The sequence below is a fragment of the Dysidea avara genome, chromosome 6, assembly GCF_963678975.1.
Source record: "Dysidea avara chromosome 6, odDysAvar1.4, whole genome shotgun sequence".
NCBI lineage: Eukaryota > Metazoa > Porifera > Demospongiae > Dictyoceratida > Dysideidae > Dysidea > Dysidea avara.
The window spans coordinates 6,780,577-6,805,169 of NC_089277.1; the positions used below are offsets into that span (position 1 = coordinate 6,780,577).

At 40.1% G+C, this 24,593-nt stretch overlaps 2 protein-coding genes and 1 long non-coding RNA gene across 3 annotated transcripts; 1 reads left to right on the forward strand and 2 right to left on the reverse strand.

Annotated features, from left to right (window-relative positions):
- Positions 1 to 18: 18 nt before the first annotated feature.
- On the forward strand, positions 19 to 9,876 carry LOC136258151 (dehydrodolichyl diphosphate synthase complex subunit nus1-like). The gene is made up of 5 exons (XM_066051463.1): positions 19 to 409; positions 849 to 992; positions 2,093 to 2,239; positions 8,471 to 8,570; positions 9,640 to 9,876. Exons 1-5 carry the CDS (start codon positions 115 to 117, stop codon positions 9,728 to 9,730), a joined length of 777 nt encoding a protein of 258 aa, XP_065907535.1. The 5' UTR covers positions 19 to 114; the 3' UTR covers positions 9,731 to 9,876.
- On the reverse strand, positions 1,968 to 6,900 carry LOC136258153 (uncharacterized). The gene is made up of 3 exons (XR_010702602.1): positions 2,695 to 6,900; positions 2,544 to 2,633; positions 1,968 to 2,217 (listed from the first exon to the last, which is right to left on the reverse strand). It is a non-coding gene; the product is annotated as an uncharacterized lncRNA (long non-coding RNA).
- Positions 9,817 to 23,290, reverse strand: LOC136258150 (titin-like). Its single transcript, XM_066051462.1, has 13 exons — positions 23,013 to 23,290; positions 21,021 to 22,237; positions 20,904 to 20,966; positions 20,814 to 20,858; positions 20,535 to 20,765; positions 20,243 to 20,478; positions 14,112 to 17,825; positions 12,540 to 13,805; positions 11,648 to 11,823; positions 11,012 to 11,086; positions 10,864 to 10,963; positions 10,760 to 10,819; positions 9,817 to 10,302 (listed from the first exon to the last, which is right to left on the reverse strand). The coding sequence occupies exons 6-13, from the start codon at positions 20,421 to 20,423 to the stop codon at positions 10,001 to 10,003; spliced, it is 5,874 nt and encodes a 1,957-aa protein (XP_065907534.1). The 5' UTR covers positions 20,424 to 20,478; positions 20,535 to 20,765; positions 20,814 to 20,858; positions 20,904 to 20,966; positions 21,021 to 22,237; positions 23,013 to 23,290; the 3' UTR covers positions 9,817 to 10,000.
- Between the last annotated feature and the right edge of the window lie 1,303 nt (positions 23,291 to 24,593).

Here is a 24,593-nt window from a genome sequence, read left to right on the forward strand (position 1 = left end):
TCTACTTAAGCGTGTCAAAAATTATTAGTGTGCTTTATCTAGAGTCAGCAATGTTACAGGTTGCGAGCTCGGTAGCGAGTGTTGTGATCTATTAAATAATCTCTTTAAGTGACTATGGCGATCACTGAGATTCTATTCAGGTTTACGCTGGGTAGCATTCAATCACTGATTGGCGTTAGAGATAGTTTTTATTTGTTCTTAGCCTGGATATGGTGGTGGTTAGCGTACCCGTTGAAACACAAGGGACATAAATTGTGCAGCATGCAGAATAATGCGAAGAATTTGCATAAGATTCCTATTAATATCGCCTTTGTGATTTCTGAGACCATATCACGTGATGACTTGGCCAGGCTGGTGTGTTGGTCTTTCTCAAGCAACATACATCATGTGACCCTCTATAACTTTCAAGGTAAGCAAATTATGCACCCATCAATGTCACAGCCCAAGGTAAGTTGTAAAAGCTTCCCCAGCCCTTGGGACAAGTTTGTGTTACAAGTACCATATTTATTCTGAAATTCACTTGTTGCCAATGCCCATACCAAGAGACAACTTCAGGAATGACCCGGGTGTAACAATGATTAGCATATATAGGTGCCATTTTTATTGTGTGTTATGGGTCACTGTACAGATTCCAAGAAATTACACCTCTAAGTAACAGTTGTGTTGAAATCCCAGTACTTTTTTTGTTTTCGTTTTGGTTTTAGTATTACTTATGTACTGACTTGAACAAAATAGTTAAAGTGCCCATCTTGGTCATACAAACCCAAATGTATATCTCCTACATGTATAGATAGGTTTTACAGTACACACCAATTGCTTACACTGTTATAAGCCTCGACACTACACAGGTGAACTGGACTCTCTCTTACCTTCATTGAAAACTGCCGTCAACGAACTATACCACAAGTTGTTTGGGTTATCAGCAGAACCAGTGAAGTATCACACACTATCAGAAGAGGAACAGTGTGATGATGTGTATCTGACTGCATCAGGTAATGTGTGTAGTTTACATGTTGTAAGACACCCCCCTTTGTTGACACATGTAGTTGTGAGTGCTGTAATACAACTTTGGACAACTATTTACTCCTGCCAACACATTTTACAATACCACAAGTACATTTCTATTTTTGGGGTGTAAATTTCTATAATTGTATGTACCTGGTCCCACCTGTGGCTGCATTCAAGCTTATTACCAGTAAGAGGATGCTCTGTGTGGTGTTAAAATATGAACTGCACAATTTTGTTGTTTGCAAAAACATGTCAAGTGTTGTAGAAATGTGGTATATACTTGATCATGTCACGGTCACTGTGTGTACATATTAGATTCAATTTTTGACATGATGTGAAATTGTTCCAGAGTCAAGGGGAATTCTATTTGTGGATATCATGCAACATGAAATTGTTAATAGAAGGGAAAATTGACAGATTCCCATTTCATCAACTATGATATAATAATAATCGTTGACTAAAATCACAAAATCATTAGTGCATTCACTTTTAAAGGCACTTACTGACTTTCAACAAATTGGATTTGATGGATTTAACTGATACGTCAGTCTGTGAACTTTCTTCCATCCCGTCATATGGATTCCTTTGATGTTGGTACCCAATGGGAAACTCTCATGTCCCCTAAATGTTTTCTTTGTAGTGTACAATATGAAGTTTTAAGCCTTCTTTTTGTAACCAGTTACACAATATTTACACATAGATACATATACAAATGTTCTACAGAATTTCCATTGTAATTATAAATCACCTGCCAAGTATATTATCGGTCCATGTAAAGCTTGTTTCCATCACAAGTTGGAAAGATTTACGTATGGTCCCAAACAGTAAAATTTTAAAAATAACCTTCTCTAAATGCCTCACTAACAATTGTATAAAGACTGTCCAGTGATCATCAGCGTAGTGTCTGCATTACGAGGTGTGAATGTGTTATGTAGTACACACATGTGGTCACAAGTATCTCGTTTGGTTGATCCATATTATTCAAGTTATACTTTATAAAAATAAAACTGAAAATAAACACAAGTTTGTTTGTGATAAAATTGTGTCGTGTTGTTTGTTTTATCACAATAATTTCCACCTTTAGGTTTCTCATATGTTGTACACATCGTTAGCATATACCACGCCCACCAAAGAATCACTAGAACTGCACAGGATGTTTGTGAATCTGTTGCTAAGCAACGCCTTAGGTCAAGTGATATAGACAAAACCCTATTGGAGAAAATGTTTACAGGTAAGTAGTAATTGCCATTACTAAATCCTGAAATTTTCTCAGTGACTGAGTTGTCAGTTTGAAAATTTCTGGATTTATCATGTTACCAACAACAGAGCTAAACAAATGGTCACTGTTTGATGTGGATGTTTAGTACATATACATTGTAACCCTAATGGTCACATTTTTAACACCTCATTATAGTGGTCATGTCATTAGAGTGACCACATCAACTCAAAACATAGTTCTTCATGACCTCACTAATAAGGCTACCTCATTATAGAGACCATGTCAAGTAAAGCTAAGGTATACTTCATGACCTCACCACTTGAACATAGTGACCAAGTCCAGATGGCCCATTGATGATGCTATATTGTACTAATAGTTGTAGGGGGTACAACCTGATGTTTGTGAGCTGTACATTAAATAGTTCTTTGTAACAAATGAATTCTTGGATTGATTGATAAATGATTTACCTCTCATTGATCAGCAGTCACTTTTTTTTTTTTTGGTTTAGCTCCTACCACCGTCACACTGTTTCTTCCTGCAACATACCATCATTACTGTATTAAACCATAGATACTAGAATACATAATGGATTGGAAACACAATACATTTTACGGTTATGGGCTCGATACGGTCACGTGATTTATGGCAACGTTACCAAGTGTACAAACTGCAGTTGTTCTTAACACTGAGACTACTATTACAAGTTTTATAAGGCATTAAATCAATTGCTAAAGGATTCAGCTATTTATTGGTTTGTGACTGAAGGTTAGTCGTTTCGTCCAACCGAAAGTGTGAAGGAAGGAACGCGAAATCTGTGTTCAAAAACTACTGTGGGGGGTTTTAGTGCATAGGGCGTATTACATACGAAGTTTTAGAAGTGCTGAACAGTTTCGCCACATTACGATGAGTGCACATAATTATTTTTTAGCACTGTACAGCAGTTACTTTCCGTAAGCGGAGCGAAAGAATGGCTACATGATGGTAGTGGCTGTGGGGGTTTTCGAGTCTGATACATACTATACTAAAGAAAAGTTCATACCTTCGAGAGTGCTAAAAAAGTATGAACAGATTGAACAAGGCTCCTGTTTTTGAGAAAACTCTGGGCGAATTTGACAAAAATGTATTGTGCCTATTGAAAATGCTGCTGTGCCCCGTAAATGTCATCACGTGACCGTATCGAGCCTGTAGCCATAAAATGTATTGCGTTTCCAATCCATTATGTATTCTAGTATCTTTGATTAAACTGTGTTTGTAAACTTATCCTTGTTGTTATATATTAACGAAGCATTTAACTACTCTAATAGAGCACACTTCACGGCTGCCTTCCCTACCTATTGCTCTCTATATTTTTCTTAAAGCTATATTAATGCACCTATCAATGTTAAGCCCCACTACCCCCCTCCTGGGCTTACTAGGGGATTAGTGGGGGATTTTGACCTGATTTGATCTGAAACTCTGCCCCACCAGTGGGGCATTTGATCACTCGAAATTTTAGGCGTTTGTTTTAACTTGCAAGCTAAAGGAATTGACCTGTTTCCTAAAGTACCTAACAGCCATACTACATGGAGATTTGACCACTAGTCGTTCCTCCATGGGTGGAGAATTTGATTTTTCAAAAAGTCAAATCCCCACCATTTCCCCCACTACGCCCGGGAGGGGGTAGGTGGGGGATAACATTGATAGGTGCATAAGTGCAACTTGTACATAAGGATGTCGTAAATTGTGGAAACGTTTGCGGAAAAGTTAGCTAAGACAAAAATAGGCATGCCACCAGTGATTTGAACCTCCGACCTACCAAATACAAGTCACAATTTCTACCAGTTCCCTGTTGTTGGCAGTGGAATGTAACTTAAGTTTTGTTTCTATACTATGGCCTTTAGTGTGCTATAGAAGACAGGTGTCAGAAGCTTCCTTTAAAGTAGGGCTTGTGATATTTAATCATATCGAGGTATTAACAAAGCCCAAAACCATCACTGTGGTTCTGAAATATTGAAAATACTGAATACATTATGTAGTAGTGGCTATGTTAAAATACAGGAATAGGATTTAAAATTACAATAGGGTATCTGAGTACAATTTTTTCCCTTGCTACTTACTAAACACCTTCCCATTTAAATATTTTTCTTAAACTAGCCATTCAAGGGCAACTAGATATTTAACAATGCAGAACTGAATAAAGGATTTTGGCAGTACCCCAAAGCAGAACCTCAATACCTCAAATTGGTGCAAAAACATGTATAACCACAGTGGTTGATGAACAACAGGCTCCTTTACAAATACCTTAGACAAAATTCAAGGACTGAACCAGGGACCTTGTAGTTAACTGAGCTGTTCAGTTGTTTTCATTCAACTGAGTTTTACCGATAAGTGTAATAACCCTCGAGAAACATGGGTGACAACAGAGGAGACAGACAGACGGACTGTCACAGATAGCTCCCTTTAGGTATCCACAACATGTTACACCTTGAATAGTTCTATAAAAGTTTTTCACATTTCAGATATTATGAATTTTATTCTGTACATTTCTTGTCAATTTGTTCATACCAACTTTGTTATTCATGTAACCATTCCATGTCAATTAACAACAGAGAATGTGGTACAATGTAGTTCATATATCATTGCTTGATTCATGGCTAGTTGCTAAATATAGCACGTCTAATTGTCTGTGAGGTCTGAAATATATAACCTGTGGCAATGCAATACAAATACCCAGCTTATAACAGTATCTTGTAACCATTGCTTGTATTTCAATGTTAATCGTTTGTGTTCGTCAACTGTTTAACATGGTTTCTACTTCAATATTTTATTGTTTTGTTTGCCACATTTGATTTGTTTCCTTCTTGAGCCACCATAATCCTGTTTGTACATAATCCTGTTTGTGCATAATAGGATAACCAGCAATTTAATAAGTATTTATAACTAGCTGTTTCCTAAATATTATCCCACAAACACCCAACATTGTAGGAATTGCTGTTAAGTGGCCAGGGTGTTTGTTTCTTTCAAGCAACTTTCATCCCGACTACTATTCCAAGATCATATATGGGATCAGGATTTACGTATTCCTTTGGAGAATCAACTTTAAATCTCTTGACCTCGTTAACATGTTCCTTGAAATATGTTACAGATTTAAGATGAAAAGGATGGCCACAGGATGCTTTCCTCTGTATTGTTTGTGGTGCTACATTGACTAATAACTAGACACTTACTCAATACCTAGCACTTCAATTAAAAAGCTCTCTACCACCAGCAACCAGCGTTTATACAGGACTGGCTGTAATACAGTGTGTTCGTGTGCAATTACGCTGAGGTTGGTAGCATGCATGTGAGCCCAATGGTTTTGTATTGAAAAACATACTGAATCACTTTTGAGTGCTGAAATACCTCTTGATTGATATAACATGATAAGTACATGGCAATGGTACATAATGCTACTGAATAGTTAACTTGGGCTACCTATAAACCATGCTAGATCTCGCACCAGACCGCAGATCCTGTAAATCTTTTTGTTGATGAGTGACATCCACAAAGTCACAGAGAGAAGAGAATAATACGAATAAAACACCCAAGAATTCATTTTACAACAATTGGCCACCATGAGTAACAACTCCAAACAGGCTGTAGGACCAGGTGTCCAGCACTTGCTGCCTGCCCCCTTTACCTTATATAATCTGAAAAATGTAATTACAACACAAAATAATTTTCAAAGCACTTATTCTGCTTCCGTGGTTCTAAAGCAATTAGCACCAAACTGCAGGAACATGACAATACACAAACACAGAAGCAATTGATATTGAAAGTGAAGATGCTGAGGTTATATAGCCATTTTGTAAGGTATCTACATTTTAATTGTACTTAATGAATCTGATTACACACTAAAAATCTTATTATAGATGATAGCATATGTTATAACCCTCTGCAGTATTGGGATGTGTGAGATTGCTTCTAATATTTAAGTCCTTTTGGTTGATTCACGACGACTGTGAGCACCGCAAAGTTTGTGAGGAGGCGCATTACATATAACACTTACGGACCCTCACAATGACACTGAACTTGGTTCTTAACTTGGATGCCACAAATAGTATAGGACGATGCTCTATCAGAATACTTTATGCTGAGGTGTTATCAATTAAAAGGTTTACATGTGAATACATTGTATTGGATTTGTTTTTGTTACAATACAATGATCATGTGCACGTGTTGTTCGGTGGAACAAAGATGACTTGATTATCCCCATGCTTTACTTTACTGCTGTTTTCTTTTTGAAGTGGTAGGGACATTCACCTTGTGTGAAACTTAAAAGTGACGACATATGTCGTTCATTTAACTGTTACTTTTACCAATCCAAAAGAGATCATTGGACTATCAGTTGTAACATTTCACAGTAGGGTAGCTGCAACTTGGGATCTTTGTTGCACAATATTTGGAGTAGGTTTAACTTTATAAGGTTCTGAGTTTTTTTTTTTTTGCATGTAAGTACTTTTACTGTTGTCATTATGTGTGTAGTGATCAGGGGGTTACTATTCAGTGGACTGGATTACTGGACTGGACTGACATATTTTTTGGTTTTTGCACATTCTGTGGTGGGGTCTTGCTATTAGCTAAGCACCCTTAGGGCACCTGCAGCCCACTTCTAAATGCTGAAGACAAATAGTGGAATATACGAAATCTGTCTCTTAATAATTTGCTACAGCACTTATTCCTTACCCTGGTATGTAGTAATGCTGCAGGCAGTGCAGGGAATGTGACAGCAATAGTTAACCAGCAATCAACTCGCCAGTAGACAATATCCTTCGAGATATCCTTAGAGCAAGCTTGAGGGAAAAGCTAGTCTCACATGGCCAGACCTCTAGTTCAAGAGCTTACCAATTAATTAGAGTTTTTTCTGCATGGGTGCTTATAATCTTTAATTGATAAGCCCCTGCACTGAAACAGAAGTCTGGCAGTGAGACTAGCAAGCTAGTCCTCAAGCTTGCTCTAAGGATATCTCGAAGGATATCTCGAAGGATGTTGTCTACTGGCAAGTTGATTGCTGGTTAACTATTGCTGTCACATTCCCTGCACTGCCTGTAGCATTACTACACACCAGGGTAAAGAATAAGTGCTGTAGCAAAATTATTAAGATACAGTTTTTGCATATTCCACTGTTTGTCTTTAGCGTTTAGATGTGGTGCCCTAAGGGTGCTTAGCTAACTAGCAAGACCCTGTAAATCCAACCATAGAATGTGCAAAAACCAAAAATATGTCAGTCCAGTTGTCCAGTCCACTGAATAATAACGCCTGTAGTGATCATGGATTTTCAGATTTCAGTACCACCCTCACACAATAATTCTGCATCCCTTTCCTTTGAGCTCTCCTCTCATTAAATCTCCAAATCACAAGAAATACAATGCATGTATCTTTTAATGCTTTATTCTTTTGGAATTACAACATCTCATTTCTATACCACAAAAATAATCGATTGATCCTTTAAAAATACGCGTACTAGTACATGTATGACACAATAATATGTAATTGTCTTTTTGTTAGACGAAGTCAATACTATCCACAACATTTTCTCCTCTGTGTGCTACAGGGTTTTCAGCACTTTTAATTTCATACAAAATGCGTAATGTGAATGCGTACACATGTGTGTTTTTACAGGTGATATATCTGGTACTGCAATAGTGGTAGATACCAAAGACTGTAACAAATTCTTTGACGGGGATGGTAGCATAGGTTATTCCACTTTGAAAAGAGCCTAACATAAGCCTAACATAGAGCCTAACATAGAGCCTATTATAGCACACATGTATGCACAACCTCACTACGCTTTTCGCTCGAAATTGCAAGTTGTACTGAAAAAAAAAAGTTGTACTAAAATTCCTGTAGTCTATTGGGACAAATCATGCAGTATTTTATACACACATAATATATGGTTATGTCCCAGTACAACAGTACCTGAGTGTACTGGGCTATATATGTATTTTAACAAGTGTACACCGCCACTTGAATTTCCAATGAATACTAAACATTTTAAGCAGTTCCCAGGAATCCCAGCATCTTTGATGGAAGGCTAAAAACAGAGCAACTATGTGTGTACAATACAATAATAATAAAAATTATTATTATTAAGAGTAGGTCTGAATTGTTAATTCCAGCCACCAAAATGCCTGGGACTACTTAATTCTCCTAGTACAACAAGTTGTAACTTTTACAATGTATGACTGTTGTTGTTAACTAACCATATTTCTCATTACCCCATAGACTATTTCAACATGCCCAACCCTGATCTTGTTATTGTTTATGGTGATGTCAGCAGTCTTCTTGGTTACCCACCATGGCAACTAAAGACCACAGAAATACTGTAAGTTATTTATCTATCATTATCAATATCACATTTCATATCACATTTCTGAGAAAACACTCACTGGTGCATGCATGCTTGGTGATGACTCGATAACAATTCACTGAAACTTCGATCAGCTGTGGATAACTGGTTGTTGAAAGGATTCGTTTCAGTGTGTTCGAATACCTTTATACTTGCTTAACTTGCGTTTAATATATAATACACATTTTAAAGTGTTCTATAATAAACATAGTAGGAAGTGTCACAGTTATAGTAAACAAAATTTGACATGCTTCCCTCCAGTTTGAATGCACAATCACAATCACAATAATACATTTCGGTCCTATTTAAAACAACATCATTATTAACACTATGACACTTCTGATGACATTTCATGTACATTTTAGTTTGTAAAACATAAAACATAATTTTTGTCATTGCTGTGCATACGTATGTAGAGATCGATACATAGAAACTTTGTCAGGTGCAAATTAAATGTCATGTTTCATTTGTAGATAGTTGATAGTTCCGTACTAGAAGCGTTAAAATTATACTAATAATTTAATACATGTTTTTTTTCTGCGATTACTGTGGAATTTAAAATATAGTCTTTAATGGCTAAAAGTATGACCATACCTGTATGAAAGAAGAGTACTTGTCAAGTGATGGACTATATTGTAAATATTCTGTTTAACAGTGTACCAACCAAATTCTGTCTTCATTGAAATGTTTGTATAGCATTTATTTCCACGTCACTATCAAGTTCTAAAATTACAATAGTACCACAATATTAAATAGCAATATCGTAACATCTTTGAAATGTTTAAACCACTTAGCGCTATGCTTTTGAGTAAATCAAACAAATATTTCAGACACCTCTAAATAGAACTGCCTGGCAGACTCCTGTAAGCGTTCAAGTGTAAATCAGATTGAGGCTGCCTAGGTCCAGTCATGCTCCTTTCTGCAACTTTTCAAACAAATTTTAATACAACAAGTTTAAACAGGCCGTACCTTCATTATAATAATGTTGTTGCATTGTAATTTTAAATTTTATGCTTATCAATTGTATTTCTTCTTGCCACTACAGGATGGTGCCCACTCATCACAAAACAGATTACATGTCATTCTATGATTGTCTAGAGAGATACGCCAACTGCAGCCAGCGCTTTGGAAAGTGACGCTCGTAACCTAGGCACCAATGTTCCAGTGAAGATTTGTTACTTTAGGAGAAATGAAATTTCATACTGATAACGCAATTCTAGAATTAATTATAATAATTGTAATTATCACTTGTTAAAAATTATTATTTCAGCGTTAAAAACTACGCTAGTGTCCTATGCTACTACACTAGTACTACTAACTAATTATAAATACCAGTTGTCCTAAAATAGTAATCAGCAATTCCTATTAAGGCTTGTGGTGTTATTTATAGCATGACTTTGAAGATGTTATCTATAACGTGACTTTGAAGATTTAGATTTGCTGCTGTGTTTAGAGCTACTGCTACGAGACTTCTTGCTAGAGTGTTCTGGTGATGAACGGCTACGTTTCTTTGATGATTTTCTTCTGCTTGAATCTTCTTTACTCTTTGAAGTAGTAGAGGAGGAAAATGCAGCAGCGATTTGCCTGACGCTCATCCCTGGAGCTGGCTTGTTAGGAAGCTCCGGCAGGGGCACCCATTTTCCTCCTTTCTCCTCTCTTTCTTCATCACTTCCACTGTCACTGCTATCAGAAGCATACTGACTCAACCCTAGAACAGCAGAAAAGAGAACAGTTAAGGCATGGTCTCTGCAATACATGAACAATGTTTTTCTTTTACTGTGCACAGTAAGAGACCTGCACTTCTAGAAGTAGCCATGCACCTAATGCAACAATAGTGAAGTGTGATACTTAAAGCATAGTCCCAATGTTGTACAGAAAGTAGAGTAGGAGGCCAATCTTCAACACCTTAGCCGAAAGTTTTAAAACTCTTCACCTCCTTTGTAGGAATGACTCCCTTTGGTTTATAGTTGTCTTAACATTATCTTTAGATGTTCAACAAAAAGCTAAGCTATATTTAAATTTTGAACTGCTATTTTACTAATTCCCAGTTGTGGTTTATTTCCATTCAGCCATATTAAATAATTTTAATGCCGGTGTACAAAGCAGTCACTAAATTTGGTTAACTGTTTAATTGAATCAAGAACAAGCAGTGTTTTGTCGCTTACCAAGGATGCTGGTCTTCACTAGAGCTCTCTTGGGTAACGCAGGAATCTTGAACTTGAATTCTACCAATGACATGATGATGATGTAACATTACACCATTCCTTACTGGTCTCTTCCTCTTCCATGGCTTCTCTAACTACGGCACTGATTTCACTGTTGGTTACCGTTAGTAAAATATCGGTCAGTAAGCGACGTACATTTGCTACCTAATAAGGAAGAAAAGAAATTAGGGGAATCATCATACACCTGCATACCAGAGCCGCTTGCAGCTCTTCATCCATTTCTTGCATGTTAGAAGCTTCGTTAGATGGTCGTCTGTCAGCTTGAAGCTACAATACACAGAGTAGATGCAGTCACTCCATACATGTACATGTATAGGTGTGGGACCACACTGTAGGTGGTGTGAATTGTCACATACAATAGTGTGGTGGAATATTAGAGACACACACGTCAAAAATTATACCATGGGAATACGTGTACAAGTCGGACACACTGTAATTGCAAGACAACACAATTTATTAAATTTTTAAAATGCATATATACAAACAAGAATTCGCTAACATGAATAGATAAAGCTGTCAAAAGTTTTAGTGGTTGATTTGACTACAAAATAAACTTGTCATATCTGAAAACAAAGCACCATGACCTGAACATATCCTCCTACAGACCATCCTGGTGAACAGCCAATTGTGTTCAATATCAGATAGTATTACAGACACACATCTCTCTCACAATGGCATACTAAGTATTTCTACTAAACATAATCGGATTGATATCATAACTTTGCCCAATTTAACTGGTGCAATATGGCACACCAGTGTTCTAATGGCAAAGAATGGCCGTCATTTTTAAAATCCATCTTAGTCATTGTATGCTGTACACTATGCTACCTGCTGTAATTGGCTGCCTCGGGAAGTATCATCTTCATCTGAAGAAGCATCGGACCATCGTCGTCGTCTTTTCTTCTTCTGTTGTATCTCCTCCTGTTCTGCTTTACGTTGTTTCTCTTTTTCTAATTTCTCAAGTCCCTCCCTCAACCAACTTGGTAACCCTTTTTTCTTGGAATCTGAATAGATAAAAGTAGGACTAAATAGACCTGTTCACATGTACAATTGCACTGTACATTAATGCATTACAAACCTACCCCAGTAGCAGCAACAAAAATTGTTCCCCAATTAGAGCTGAGCAATAGTATCGATAGTGTGATATATCGTGATAGTAAATCACTATCGTTATTGCGATAGTAGGGATATCACTATCGTGATAGTTATGATAAGCTCAGATCTGCATTAAAATGGTATTAACAACCCTTCTATACTGTTTTACAGTTGGTATTACCAGCTGGTATTACCAGCTTTCTTACAAAGGAGTGGCCTGTAAAAGCTATACCAAAAGGCCATATTCATCAGCCTCCCACGCAGTTAATTAACAAATGTCCTGTGCATGCAAAATAACTTGCTATATGACTGCAAATCATAGCTATACAACTAAGACTTTGTTAAGAGCAAAGTGTTTCATAAACTATCGGGATAGTATTCACTATCGCGATATTTAATGAGTAACTATCGTGATAGTAAAATTTTTACTATCGCTCAGCACTATCCCCAATATATGTATGTCAATGCCTATCGGAAAGCCATTAGAACCACTATAGGAAACCCATAATGACCATTAAATTCTACTATGCAGTGTACCTTACAGGGAGAACTGTTAGTATATTTTGAACTACTATTCAAACTGTATAAATACTATCGGGGAACCCACTACTGTAAGGAGCCTTACCACTACCACTGTTCATAGCTTCAGCCAGTAACAGTTGCTGCTCAGATGTCATTTCATCCAGGACTGAAGAAGGGATTTGGTGAGGTAACGGTGGTCCATATTGAGGATTAGGAGGAGTCATCGGTCGTTCATCATGCCACTCACCAAGGGGATGTGGGGGATAACCATGTCGTGGTGGAGAGGAATAACCCCTGTAATCTGGAGGCATCTGGTGCCGGTGATGCGGTGGGGGAGGGGAGAGTGGACGACCATATGGTCCGTGATGTGGCGGGTAATGATCCCGTTCATCCCAAGATGGTGGCGGCGGACCACCACGAAAGTATGGATCATCACGAAGAAGATCATCAAAATGGCCGTGAGGAGGTGGCGTCCTGCGTCCGTGAGGTGGAGTTCTGCGTCCATGGGGTGGTGGCGTCCTGCGGCCAGGTGGAGGTGTCCTTCGCCCATAGGGCGGTGGTGTTCTGCGGCCAGGAGGAGGTGTCCTTCGTTCATAAAGTGGAGGTGTCCTGCGACCATGAGATGGAGGTGTCCTGCGGCCATGAAGTGGAGGTGTCCTGCGGCCATGAGGTGGAGGTGTCCTGCGGCTGCGAGGTGGAGGCGTCCTCTGGCTGGGAGGATAAGGTCCGCCATGATCATGGCGTGGAGGATGCTGTTCCACCTGTTTTTCCTTCTGAAATTCTGGGGGTATCACATAAGTACCATCAAATTCCCTTGCTGGTGAAGGAGCATTGTCTTCTGTTGGCTTTTCACTGTCGCTATCACTATCATTTGCTAACATAGCGGCAACACGTTTCTGAGTATCGTCTTCCCCTCCTCCAGCAGCTGCAGCTGCAGCTACTGCCTTAGCTACCTCTTGCCAATCCTCAGCTGTTTTGGGAGACCGGGGAAGATTAAGAGTGGATGTTAGTTCCTTGAAAGACTTCATGTGTTCAGCAAATTGTGCTACAGCATCTTGAACACTGCTGCTATCAGGTGGTACTGTTCCTTTATCTCCTTCTTGTTCACCACTGTATCCCCCTTGTTCACCTCCCTGCCATTCACTTTTCTGTTGTTGCTGTTGTTGTCCTTCTGGCCAATGTCCCTGAGAAGGCGGCCAATCTCGTTCCCTTCCACTGGGAGACCACTGCCGCTCCTGGGGTCTACCTGGAGGTGGTGGCTCACCAGGTGGACCATGAGGAGGTCTGTCATGAGGGTGATGATAAGGTGAAGATGGCCTCGGGTGATCTGGTGGTCTCTGATCATAAGGATGGGGAGGGGGCCTCATGCCTGTAAAAAAACATGTACAAATTATGGACACAAAACAAAAACAATTCAAAAGTCTTAAAAGAATTATACCAATGTTTGTGAGTAAGGTTAAATTTATGCATTTGCTCTATGGAAAAATGGTGGGAAAACTACTATGCACAATTCTGTAGGAAAAAGATGTGTTGTAAATCAAATTCATGCCTCATAATGGGGTGAAAGTATAAAACTACCAAAGAATTCCCCTCATACAAAAAAATCCAGTATAAACAATAACTTCGCACAGATACTATGCATGAAAACAGTCACAGTACACTTATTACACATTACCCCTATCCCAGTCTCTAGAATCACGGCCTATTCGGTCGAAAACAGATCCACGGTCAGGTGGGTAATCTCTTGATTCAGGTAGCCGTCTATCTGGGGGGAAGTCCCTGTCGGGGGGTGGCCGTCTGTCAGGAGGCCAATCTGGGGGTGGAGGCCTTCCTGGGGGCCAATCTCCTGGAGGCCTTCTGTCTGGAGGAAAATCCCTGTCTGGTGGTCTTCGATCAGGTGGGAATCCTCTTTCAGGTGGCCTTCTATCTGGAGGAAAACCCCTTCTGTCCAGAGGAAAATCTTCAGGTAGTCTTCTATCATGGGGAAATTCTCTTTCAGGTGGTCGTCTGTCTGGGGGAAAGTCTCTGCCAGGTGGTCTTCTGTCAGGAGGGAAATCCCTATCTGAGAATCTTCGAAAGTCTCTTTCAGGTGGTGGCCATCTGTCAGGGGCAAAATCTCTATCTGGTGGAGGCCGCCTGTCAGGAGGAAAATCCCCAGGTGGCCAGTCAGGTGGTGGTCTTCCTGGCGGCCAATCCCTACGATCTGGGGGACGTCTATCTGGGGGATACTCCCTACCAGGTGGTGGTCTATCTGGTGGTGGCCCTTCTCTGTCATGTGGCATTCTGTTTGGGGGAAGGTCTCTTCTATCAGGAGGAAGATCTCTTCTTTCTGGTGGCATATCATTTCTGTTAGGAGGCTGCTCCCTTCTTTGTGGGGGCAAATCCCTTCTCTCAGGAGGAAAATCAGGTTTATTTGGAGGCTGGTCTTTTCTTTCTAAAGGTGAATCTCTGTTTTCCTTTCTTTCTGGCGGCAAATCTCTTCTTTCCGGCGGCATATCTGGAGGAATATCCCTTCTCTCTGGTGGTATATTCCTTCTTTCTGGGGGAATGTCCCTCCTCTCTGGTGGCATATCCCTTCTTTCTGGGGGAATGTCCCTTATTTCTGGGGGAATGTCCCTTCTCTCTGGAGGAATATCCCTTCTCTCTTGGGAAATATTTCTTCTCTCTGGGGGAACGTCCCTTCTCTCTGGGGGAAAATCCCTTCTTTCTGGAGGTATATCCCTTCTCTCAGGGGGGATGTCCCTTCTTTGTGGAGGCACACCACTTATATCCATAGGCAAATTACTTCCCGGAGGTAATACCTGCTGTTGTTGCTGTGGATGAAGTTCTTTTTGCTGTTGCACAGGGTATTGTTGTTGTGGTTGTGGAGGAGGGGGATACTGTTGCTGCTGTGGAGGAGGATACTGTTGCTGCTGTGGAGGAGGATACTGTTGCTGCTGTGGAGGAGGATACTGTTGCTGCTGTGGAGGAGGATACTGTTGCTGCTGTGGAGGAGGATACTGTTGTTGTTGTTGTTGCTGCTGCTGCTGCGGAGAATACTGTTGCTGTTGTGGAGAAAGTTCTTTTTCTTTTTGCTGCTGTGTTTGCACAGGTTCCCACTGTCCCAACAACCTCGACTTGCAGTCTCGATACTTTCTCTTACCAGGAGGTACCTTTTGCTTCTGTTTCTTTTGGTTTGGCTGTCCTGGTTGCGTCTGCTGTTGAGTCTTTTCCTTCTCTTGTAGCTGTGGTTCATCTGGTGGTCTACTACTGAAGCTGTATTGACCAACTCTTTCTATAATTTGTTTTTGTTCTGGCCTTTCCGTTCCAGTTGTTTCTGGCTTCTCAGTCTTCTCCTGAAAAGGCTCCGAGACCACCTCCACAGTATTAACGGCTTGGGGGATATCTCTCTCCTGCACAGCCTGGCCAGTTTGTGCAGTAAACATATCAACGTTGGTCGTCTTCTTGGCACTCAAGTCTAAGCCAGGGATTTGATGGGACTTTTCCAGGCCAGGAATTTGCCGGGACTTTTCTTTCTTAAGCGAAATGTCCTGAGTTGCTGGAACAGGTTTCCAATTATTCACTGGTGAAGGTTCTTCAACTTTTGTTTCAGACTCAAACGAATGATAAAGCTCGGAATCAATGTTTTCAGTATTTACTGACAATGTGGGTGGCTGATTAACTTTCACTGAACGAGGAACAAATGATGGAACAGGCTCCTCTTCTTTGACTTCAACTTTCACTGCTGTCTTCGGTTGTTCTTTTGTTTCTTTCACAGCAGAGGGAGCAGCAGTTGGTGCTGTTGCTGCTTTTGCCAGTAATGGATGTACAAAAGGTTTCTGAGGTGAAGGTTCACTCATAAGAGGCATAGGTTTTGATGCTTGGGGTGGAGGATTAGAGGCTTGGGCTGCAGCCTCTTCAGCTCTCTTTTGTTTAGCTCTAGCCAGCAAAGGATGCACAAAAGGCTCATTAGATGATTGCTGAGGCTGCTCAACAGGTGGACGCTGCTGCTGTTGTGGAGGTGGCCTTGGTGCAGGAGCAGCCACCCTCTGCTGGTCTCGTGGAGAATCAGTGAACCTTTGTGGATGTGGAGGATGTTGGGGTCTATCCTGTAAATCAGTATGACGTGCCCCCTCAAACAAAGGCCTTGGTGAATGTCTTTCTCCTGGGTCTAATAGTGATCTAGGTGAACGCCTGTCTGTTGGGTCAAATTGTCTGGGTGATTGCCTTCCTGGTGTATCTAGCAGTGTTCTGGGATGCTCGGGTCCTCTAAAATGTTCATAATGTTCATCTTCTCTGTATCGGTCTGGGTAATCATCATGCATACCATCACGGAAATGACCAGGTGGCTGTAACAGACCACCACGAGGAGGTCCTGATCTTTGTGGAGAGTGCTGTGGAAGTCCCCTACCCCTAGGTAGCTGATGGTGACCCCCACGAGGTTGGTAAGGTGGTTGAACTCTATCCTCCCCTCGGCCTCTTCTACCTCCTCGAGGTGGTGGGTGACCTCTTCCAGGATGACCTCTGGGACTTAACGGTCTTTGAGGTGGTCCAGATCTGTTATCAGCTACTGGCACAGGATACCTATCACTGGCAGATTCAAAGTAGCTCTCCCCACCTGGGGGTTCATGGCGGTACCGATCATGATGTTGCTGCATCAGTGGCTCATTGTAGTACTGGTCTTGCTGATTCGGTTGTTGTTGATGTTGCCATGAGTCTCGTTGTCCATGGTCAACATCATATGGAGGTCTATCTTGAGCTGATCGCTGCTGAAGGGGTGGGGCTGATCGTGGTGCAGAAGAACGCTGCTGCTGTTGCATAATGCTCTGTAAAATTGATGGAGACTGTTGATTCTGTGATGGTGGCTTTTGCTGCTGCTGGCGTGGAGGCTCTTCCCAGTGAGGTGGTGCCGGCTTTTGCTGGTGTGGAGGCTCTTCCCAGTGAGTTGGTACCTGCTTTTGTTGGCGTGGAGATTCTTCCCAGTGAGGTGGTACTTGATGCTGCTGGCGTTGAGGTTCTTCCCATTGAGGTGGTGCTTGCTGTTGCTGGCGTGGTGGCTCTTCCCAGTGAGGTGGCGCTTGCTGCTGATTTTGTTGTCGTTGAGGCTCTTCCCATTGAGAAGATGCCTGCTGTTGTTGCTGCTGCTCCTGTTGCCAGTGAGAAGATTGGTCCCATTGTGATGGTTGTTGTTGCTCTCCAGACGGTGATTGTTCCACAGTTTGATGGACTTGAGTCAATGACTGCATCTGTTGCTCCAACATTTGCTGGTGTTGCTGTTGCAATTGCTGCAACTGTTGCTGCTGCTGAAACAGCTGTTGTAGTTGTTGCTGCTGTTGCTGCATCAGGGCATCTTCTTCATCTTTCTTCTGCTTGGCCCACTGAGCTGCCTTCTCCATCCATACCACTGGATCTATAATGTCCCAGAAAAACAACAAAGGGACACACAAACACACAAACTAAAACTACTGCTAAGTGCTACTACTAAAAGCACTATAACTCAAGAAATGATTTTACTATTGTAAAAATGTACTATCTTTTGCTAAAGAAAATAAATATTTATCATAATTAGAAAATATTATATAGTTCTTGAATTACAGTGCTAATTCTAAATTTTAACATTGCACAAACAGTAGCTAAATGTTATAGTGATACAGTACAACTGTAGCTCACCTTGACTATGTACGGTATCGTATATAATATACATACAAACACACAACAATCAACTCACATACGTCAGTGGTGACTCGCAAATCAGTTGCAGGTTAATAGCGCAACATCCGAGCATGCAATAGTGAAACATAAATAATAGAAGCGCACATAACTGACAATAATAGCAGCAGTGTTGGGCGGTATACCGCTAGATACAATATTCATATTGCGATGCACACGTATAGTTTATGCATCAACTACTAGGTACCAGACAAAACATTTGTAGTCAAAATACCTAGTGCAACTAATATAGCTATAGTTCCCAAAGTGAATAACAAAACTATTGTATCGTACTTGTATGAAGTGACACCACGAAAGGAAAAACATTCAAGTAATTTAAAGTCTCGCTTGACAGAATTCCATGTTAAATGTATGACCTACTAGTAGTGTTTACGAAACTTTCACAAGGATGTAGCAGCACCTTACGCAGGCGGTGCAGCACTACTATAAAGGAGAGACAGAGTATAGTCCTACCTGTCCCAGGTGATCAAGTTGAATAAGTCAGTTACGTAGTGGTCTTGTCAATAGTTGAATACCATTGTGATACAAATAACATTATAGTGAGTAGAAATGTTTTTACAATCAGGGGAAAAGCTCAGTTGTACTGTCCGCTGGAGTACACTTCAAGACTATGTCAAGTCACTAAATGATTGTTCTATTGCAATACAGAACTATAGTTTCACTAGGCAAAAAGCATCCATGTACCTGGATCCCAGATACACCCCCACTTACCTTCTAAAAATGATTTTTGATACTAAACAAGTAATGAACGAAGAAGTTTAATCTGTTGCTCCCTCTCCGGTATGTGCACTTGTAATTGTTGATGATGTTACCATACAACCTCTACAAAGACAAAACCTAAATTACTTTTACAACACAGAAGGAAAGAGTTCAATACTAAAGAAGTCATGAGGAAAGTGAGGAGGCATTAATGGTTGTCAGTACAAAAATCCTTTACTTGAAAGAATAAGAAAAAGAGTTCTATTAGGATTCATACATATTTAGCACTATATTTACTACGCTCACCAAAACTGGCTATCATCTGAACAGGTAAAAAAAATACTGTTCTCATTTAAAAGTCTATTTTGAACACAATTAATGTACCCTTAAATGCGTTTGATGACAGTGCAGGTTAATACACAGCATAGCTGTTATCTCTTTATCATGTGTAATAACAAGCTTATGGCAGTGAAAAAAATTCAAATTCAATACCGCCCAACACTAACTGAAGAATGGTAACTTGTACGTGTTTTCCTACACAACGACATGATCGCTCAAGCTAGAAATATTACACGTACAAATGATATCGATGGTTTCATTTAGCTATGCAAGGTGCAGAGTATAGAATCTGTATCAAGTGTTACACTGGTACTTATATTTTCTAGCTTTCATTGAATATGTACATGTATCAACGTATACTATTTTAACTGTATGTTTGCTTGAATTTATACGTATGTAATCAAACTGCACACGATAAATACTTAAGTATGTACTAGCACATACAAACTTTTGAGAGAGGTCACATGCATGTTTACGCCAAAGTACGCATCCTCTAGCACGTTACAGACCTGTGATCATTAATACGCAAAACTGATTCGCAGCGTATATCCGTCAATGATGACCCCCCTCAAAAGTTTGCACATGTTGTCAGCATGTTAGCCGGCACTTGAATTATCTAAACTACTGCCATGGTTATTATTAGGCAACACCGATTGCACTAAACTTGTAGCATGCCTCAAAACACCTCAGATATTCACCCCCAGGTAGGAATTTTCAACCTTTTTTCCAGCTGGGGTTCACTGTAATGTGGTAAGTGTTAATACCAGATATACTTTGTTAAATAGTCGTTATTGTAACTGCTGAAATATAATCACACAGCTACTACAAACATGCTTGCATTACAGCAATCATTGAATACACTACACACAGGTTAGTCGATTGGTTATATACTGCATATACAATTTGCCTTTCAACTGGACGCACAATCAATTGCATATTTAGCCGTACATATTCACTAGTTGTCATAATACGTCACGTGATCAATTCCAGTGACCATTTGATAAATTTGTTTACAACGAACCGTTTTCTATACAAGACACAAGTGTACAAGCGCCATACCTTTCCCAGCTGTCCCCTGCTCTGTACCACTCGTAGAATCTACAGTACTAGTGGACGCAGATTGATAATACTGCACCGCAGCTTGCCATTGAGGCCAAAATTGCTGCGGACCACCTGGAGGTGGTGCCCCCTGTAATGGCGGCGGATTCATCATTGGTTGAGATGCCGCTGGATTCCACATCTCGTCTGATCTTAATGGTGTGCTTCAAATGGAAGCGTCAAGTGTTGATTTGTAACTGTACGTGGAGTAACACCATATCGTAAATAATGGAGTTATTGCCGTAAGTCTCACCTTGTTACACAAAGTGAACACATCGAAGTGGTTCATCTTCGCAAAAATTACATCTTAAATTTCGCACACTCGATCACGTGCACACAAGTTGATGGACATTAAATAGAATCTAAACATATCAACGTTTCGTTCTTTCGTTATTATCTTTACTAAGCTTCATGACTTCTTCGTCCCATTTTCTGTGCCAGCAGGGGTACGACTTTGTCTTGCGTTCACGCGATCGGTAGAACACTATAAATCACTTAATCAAAACCAACCCGCGATAGAACATGGACTTACTTTCAATCAGCCACGGCCATTTCTGATGCAACCTTAATCTGAATTCTATGGAAGGCAAAAATCAATCATTGTAATACACAAGTGAGGCACCTTGGTTGCTGGAGATTTCGCTATAGAAGTTCATTCCCGATTTAAATACCACTCCTATCACAACTACATAAGTAGTAACAGCTACCTGCAGCCCCAACTTGGTCAATGGCATAGTACCTTAGCTTCTACATTTGCCTGTATTCTGTGATTAAAACCACAACCAAAAGTTTTGATGCCTTAAATTTAGACTGTGAATTATATCATTAGCTATACAAAAAGGAAATACTGAAATACGAAGCACCTGGTCAAGTGATGACCAGCTATGTACAAAAGAGATACACAAAATGCAGGCACAAAATATAAATTTTGAAGTTAGCTACATAATTATGAATTATTTGCAGACTCGGTGGAGGTCTCACAACTAGTTACTTCTCTAATTGTTTCACACGCTGATACACTGCGTGGCAACGGTCGCAACTTTGATCCTTGATCCTCATTAAATAAGTATTGTGGAATTTCTGGCAAATTGGGAGCAGTTTTTCTCCTCAATGGAGGTAACCGACTTATTCTTGGTACAGTATTGTTCAATATATCATTATCGGATGGAGGAGGTGAGGGATACGACACAAAAAGATTTGGTGCTGACAAGTTTTTAGGTCTTATCGGTCTCAACAAAGGAACACCACATTTTTTTGCTGGTGCGGGAGCTGGTGGTAATCCATTAACAAAAACATTAGTTGTGTTACCAGGGAGTTCAGAAGTTGGTGTACTAGTTTTAGGTGGAGACAGTGACATTGCTGGTGGAGCTGGCAGTAATCCATTTCTAATAAAAATATCAGTTGTGTTATTAGGTACTGTGTTGAGTTCGGAGAGAGATGAAGTTGGTGTACTAGTTGCTAGAGGATAATTAGTGACCGCCGTGGGTAGCTCACTTTGACCATTAAACTGTTCATGAGGTGGCAGGCTTGCCGGTAACCATGACAGTGGCGGAGGAAGTGTTGCCTGTTCAGTAACTTGTTGAGGATCATCAAATGCAGCAGGATGGTAGATATTCTGGGATTGTACTTCATTTTCATATGTAAGAGCAGACAAAACATCATGGCTGACAACATTGTCATGTTCGTGAACTGTTTCCACTTGAGTTAGGTGTTGCAGCTGACTACCATCAAACAGCATAGCAGCTCCATGGTCCAATGATGCTTCATTGTGATAAGATCGATGAACAGATATTTCTCCAATGCTGGCATGTGTCGTGTATGGGGGAGGGGGAGGCTGGGGTACAGACGACTCGTCAGAATAGACTGGTAGTGGAGCAGATTCAAAGTTAGCAGCTGCAGCCTGTTGTTGTTGATCTTGAGGGATAGCCCATAATAGCTCGTAATCACTTTGGAAGGCTACAAGAAATATCACTCACACAAAATTAACATGACGACTTTACAGTATAATCATAAAACCTAGTAGTTATGTAGCTTACTCAGTTATAAAGGGCTAGTCTTGCTGTATAACAGGAGACTTTGAAGGAAAATAAATCAAACTGTTGGCAATTACGAAATCATGGATCTAAAGAAAGTAGTAATTACCAATATTTGACAACCGTTATAAGTTGATTAAATTAATTTCACGAACTCAGTTACCAAATTCTTCAAAATTTTCTCTTGGTAACAAAATCATGTGGTATAGTTATCTGGAAACACTTGCAATTTTGCTGTTTTCAGCTAGGCCGATAAAGCTGATAAAATCAAGGCACCAGTCACTTGCTTGGACAAGAACAGACATTTTGTTCCATATAAGTAATGCAGGTAACTAGTCTTTCTTATAATCCAAATGGATGGCTGGGTACATGTATTGTATGATTGCAAACCATAGAACACTGATTCAGTAACTGCCTCAAGGTCAACCTAACTGCTGCCCTATATAGTGAACCAATGACAAGTACAAGCATGTAATAATTATTAGGGTCAGTAAATGCTACAGTACCAGGACCCGCATTTACCATCAACTATAATACATTGCAATATTAATTCTTAAAAAAAGACTGGTTAAGGTAAATCAATAGATCCTACACCCCCAAACGTTATTTCATCGTGTGTGGTCACAGCCGGTGCATGTATATATTCAACCAGTCACAATATTCATGCTTTGCAAAGTACCCACCCTCAGAACACTGACCTGGTACTGAAGACGAGACCGGCCTCGCGATCGGTCTGATTTGTTTCGACGGTCTGCAACCCATCCTTATCGTCTCCGATCATGTTACCAGGACAAGTAGCCCCGCCCTGTGCATCACGCGCATTAAACAAACCGCAAATTGACACGCACAATTTAATTTCTTAATTACCTTGTAATTTGTGAAATTCTTATATACAAAAACAAAATCTCAAGAGTAAAAATTTAAATAGAATTTAAATGACCACACCATTGCAGCACACACACTTTAGCAGTCTATTCATCATTGTAATCAACAGCTGTGGTAGAACGACTGGTCTCCACCATAGCAGTGTTCTGGTTGATCTGTTTATATGGCACCCTTCTACGTTGCACTCGATGAACCGCAAACACCACAACACCAACAATAACTAATATCAACACCAGTACTCCAACTGATATGCCAATAGTAGCTCCTACAAGAAGTCGAAGAACAAATGTAAACACACCACCACATTGCCATACAATATGACATGCCATTAGGGACCCATGAAAGGCTACAGTGAAAGCCTGCGTAGTTGGGAAAACTGGATACTATATCCCTAGTTAAAAACCACAGACCATGTGGTAACTTGATCCCCACAGTTCACAGCAAGTACATGTTTATAATAAAATTATTATACATTTGAAACAAATGATTTTCCTTCCCTGCACATCAGACTGGACTTATTTTTACAATGACACTACATGGTGTATTCTTAAGTAGTATTAAATGCCTCATGAATCATCAGGTACAGCTGCATGGGAGAGTTAGAGGTGGCACATGCAGAGGGAATCTTCCCACAACTACAGAGTTTCCTTAGATATATGAGATACACCAATATCAAGAGCTAACTCTCCTGTATTATTAACTATTGCCCTGTCAAGTACCCTAATAGAACAGTCATAAATTTTGAATTCTTGTAGATTTTATAGACGTCTAAGTGTGACAGCCTACAACTTCCCGAAACCTTGCCACATTATTATTATGCTATGGACCAGCTGTAAGCTGACAAGGTTTTATCTTACTGCCTTACTCCTCCACTTGTAGAATGTCATGCAGCTTTAAACAGTATAACGCGTGAGATTGGTTCTCTGAGTAGCTTATAATGCACTACTTAACTACTAAATACAGTCTTACAACCTTTCCATGACTTATAATCACAACATGCGTTAACCTTCATGATCAATGATCTTTGTTAAGCCACTGACCAATGAAATAACACGTAAATATAACCCAGCACCTGTTCAACATTATACAACTCCTATACAGGATATCCTGCCTTTATGCTTTAACAAAACGAGTTCCTAGATATGTTTGTAATTCCCACAATAAATGAGAACCTTATTAGCACCAGGAGCCCATAAGCACCGGTGCTTATGGGCTCCTGTTAGCACCAACACAACTCTGGTCAAAGTCAAAAACCACAACAATATTAAAGCCCTGCATGTTTCATGTTTGTAAACGAACAAACCATTTACACATTATCCTGTTGACTATCTACAATTTCATCATTGTACAAAACTGGTGGTGAATGACTCTATCAATCAACACCAAGTCTAGCA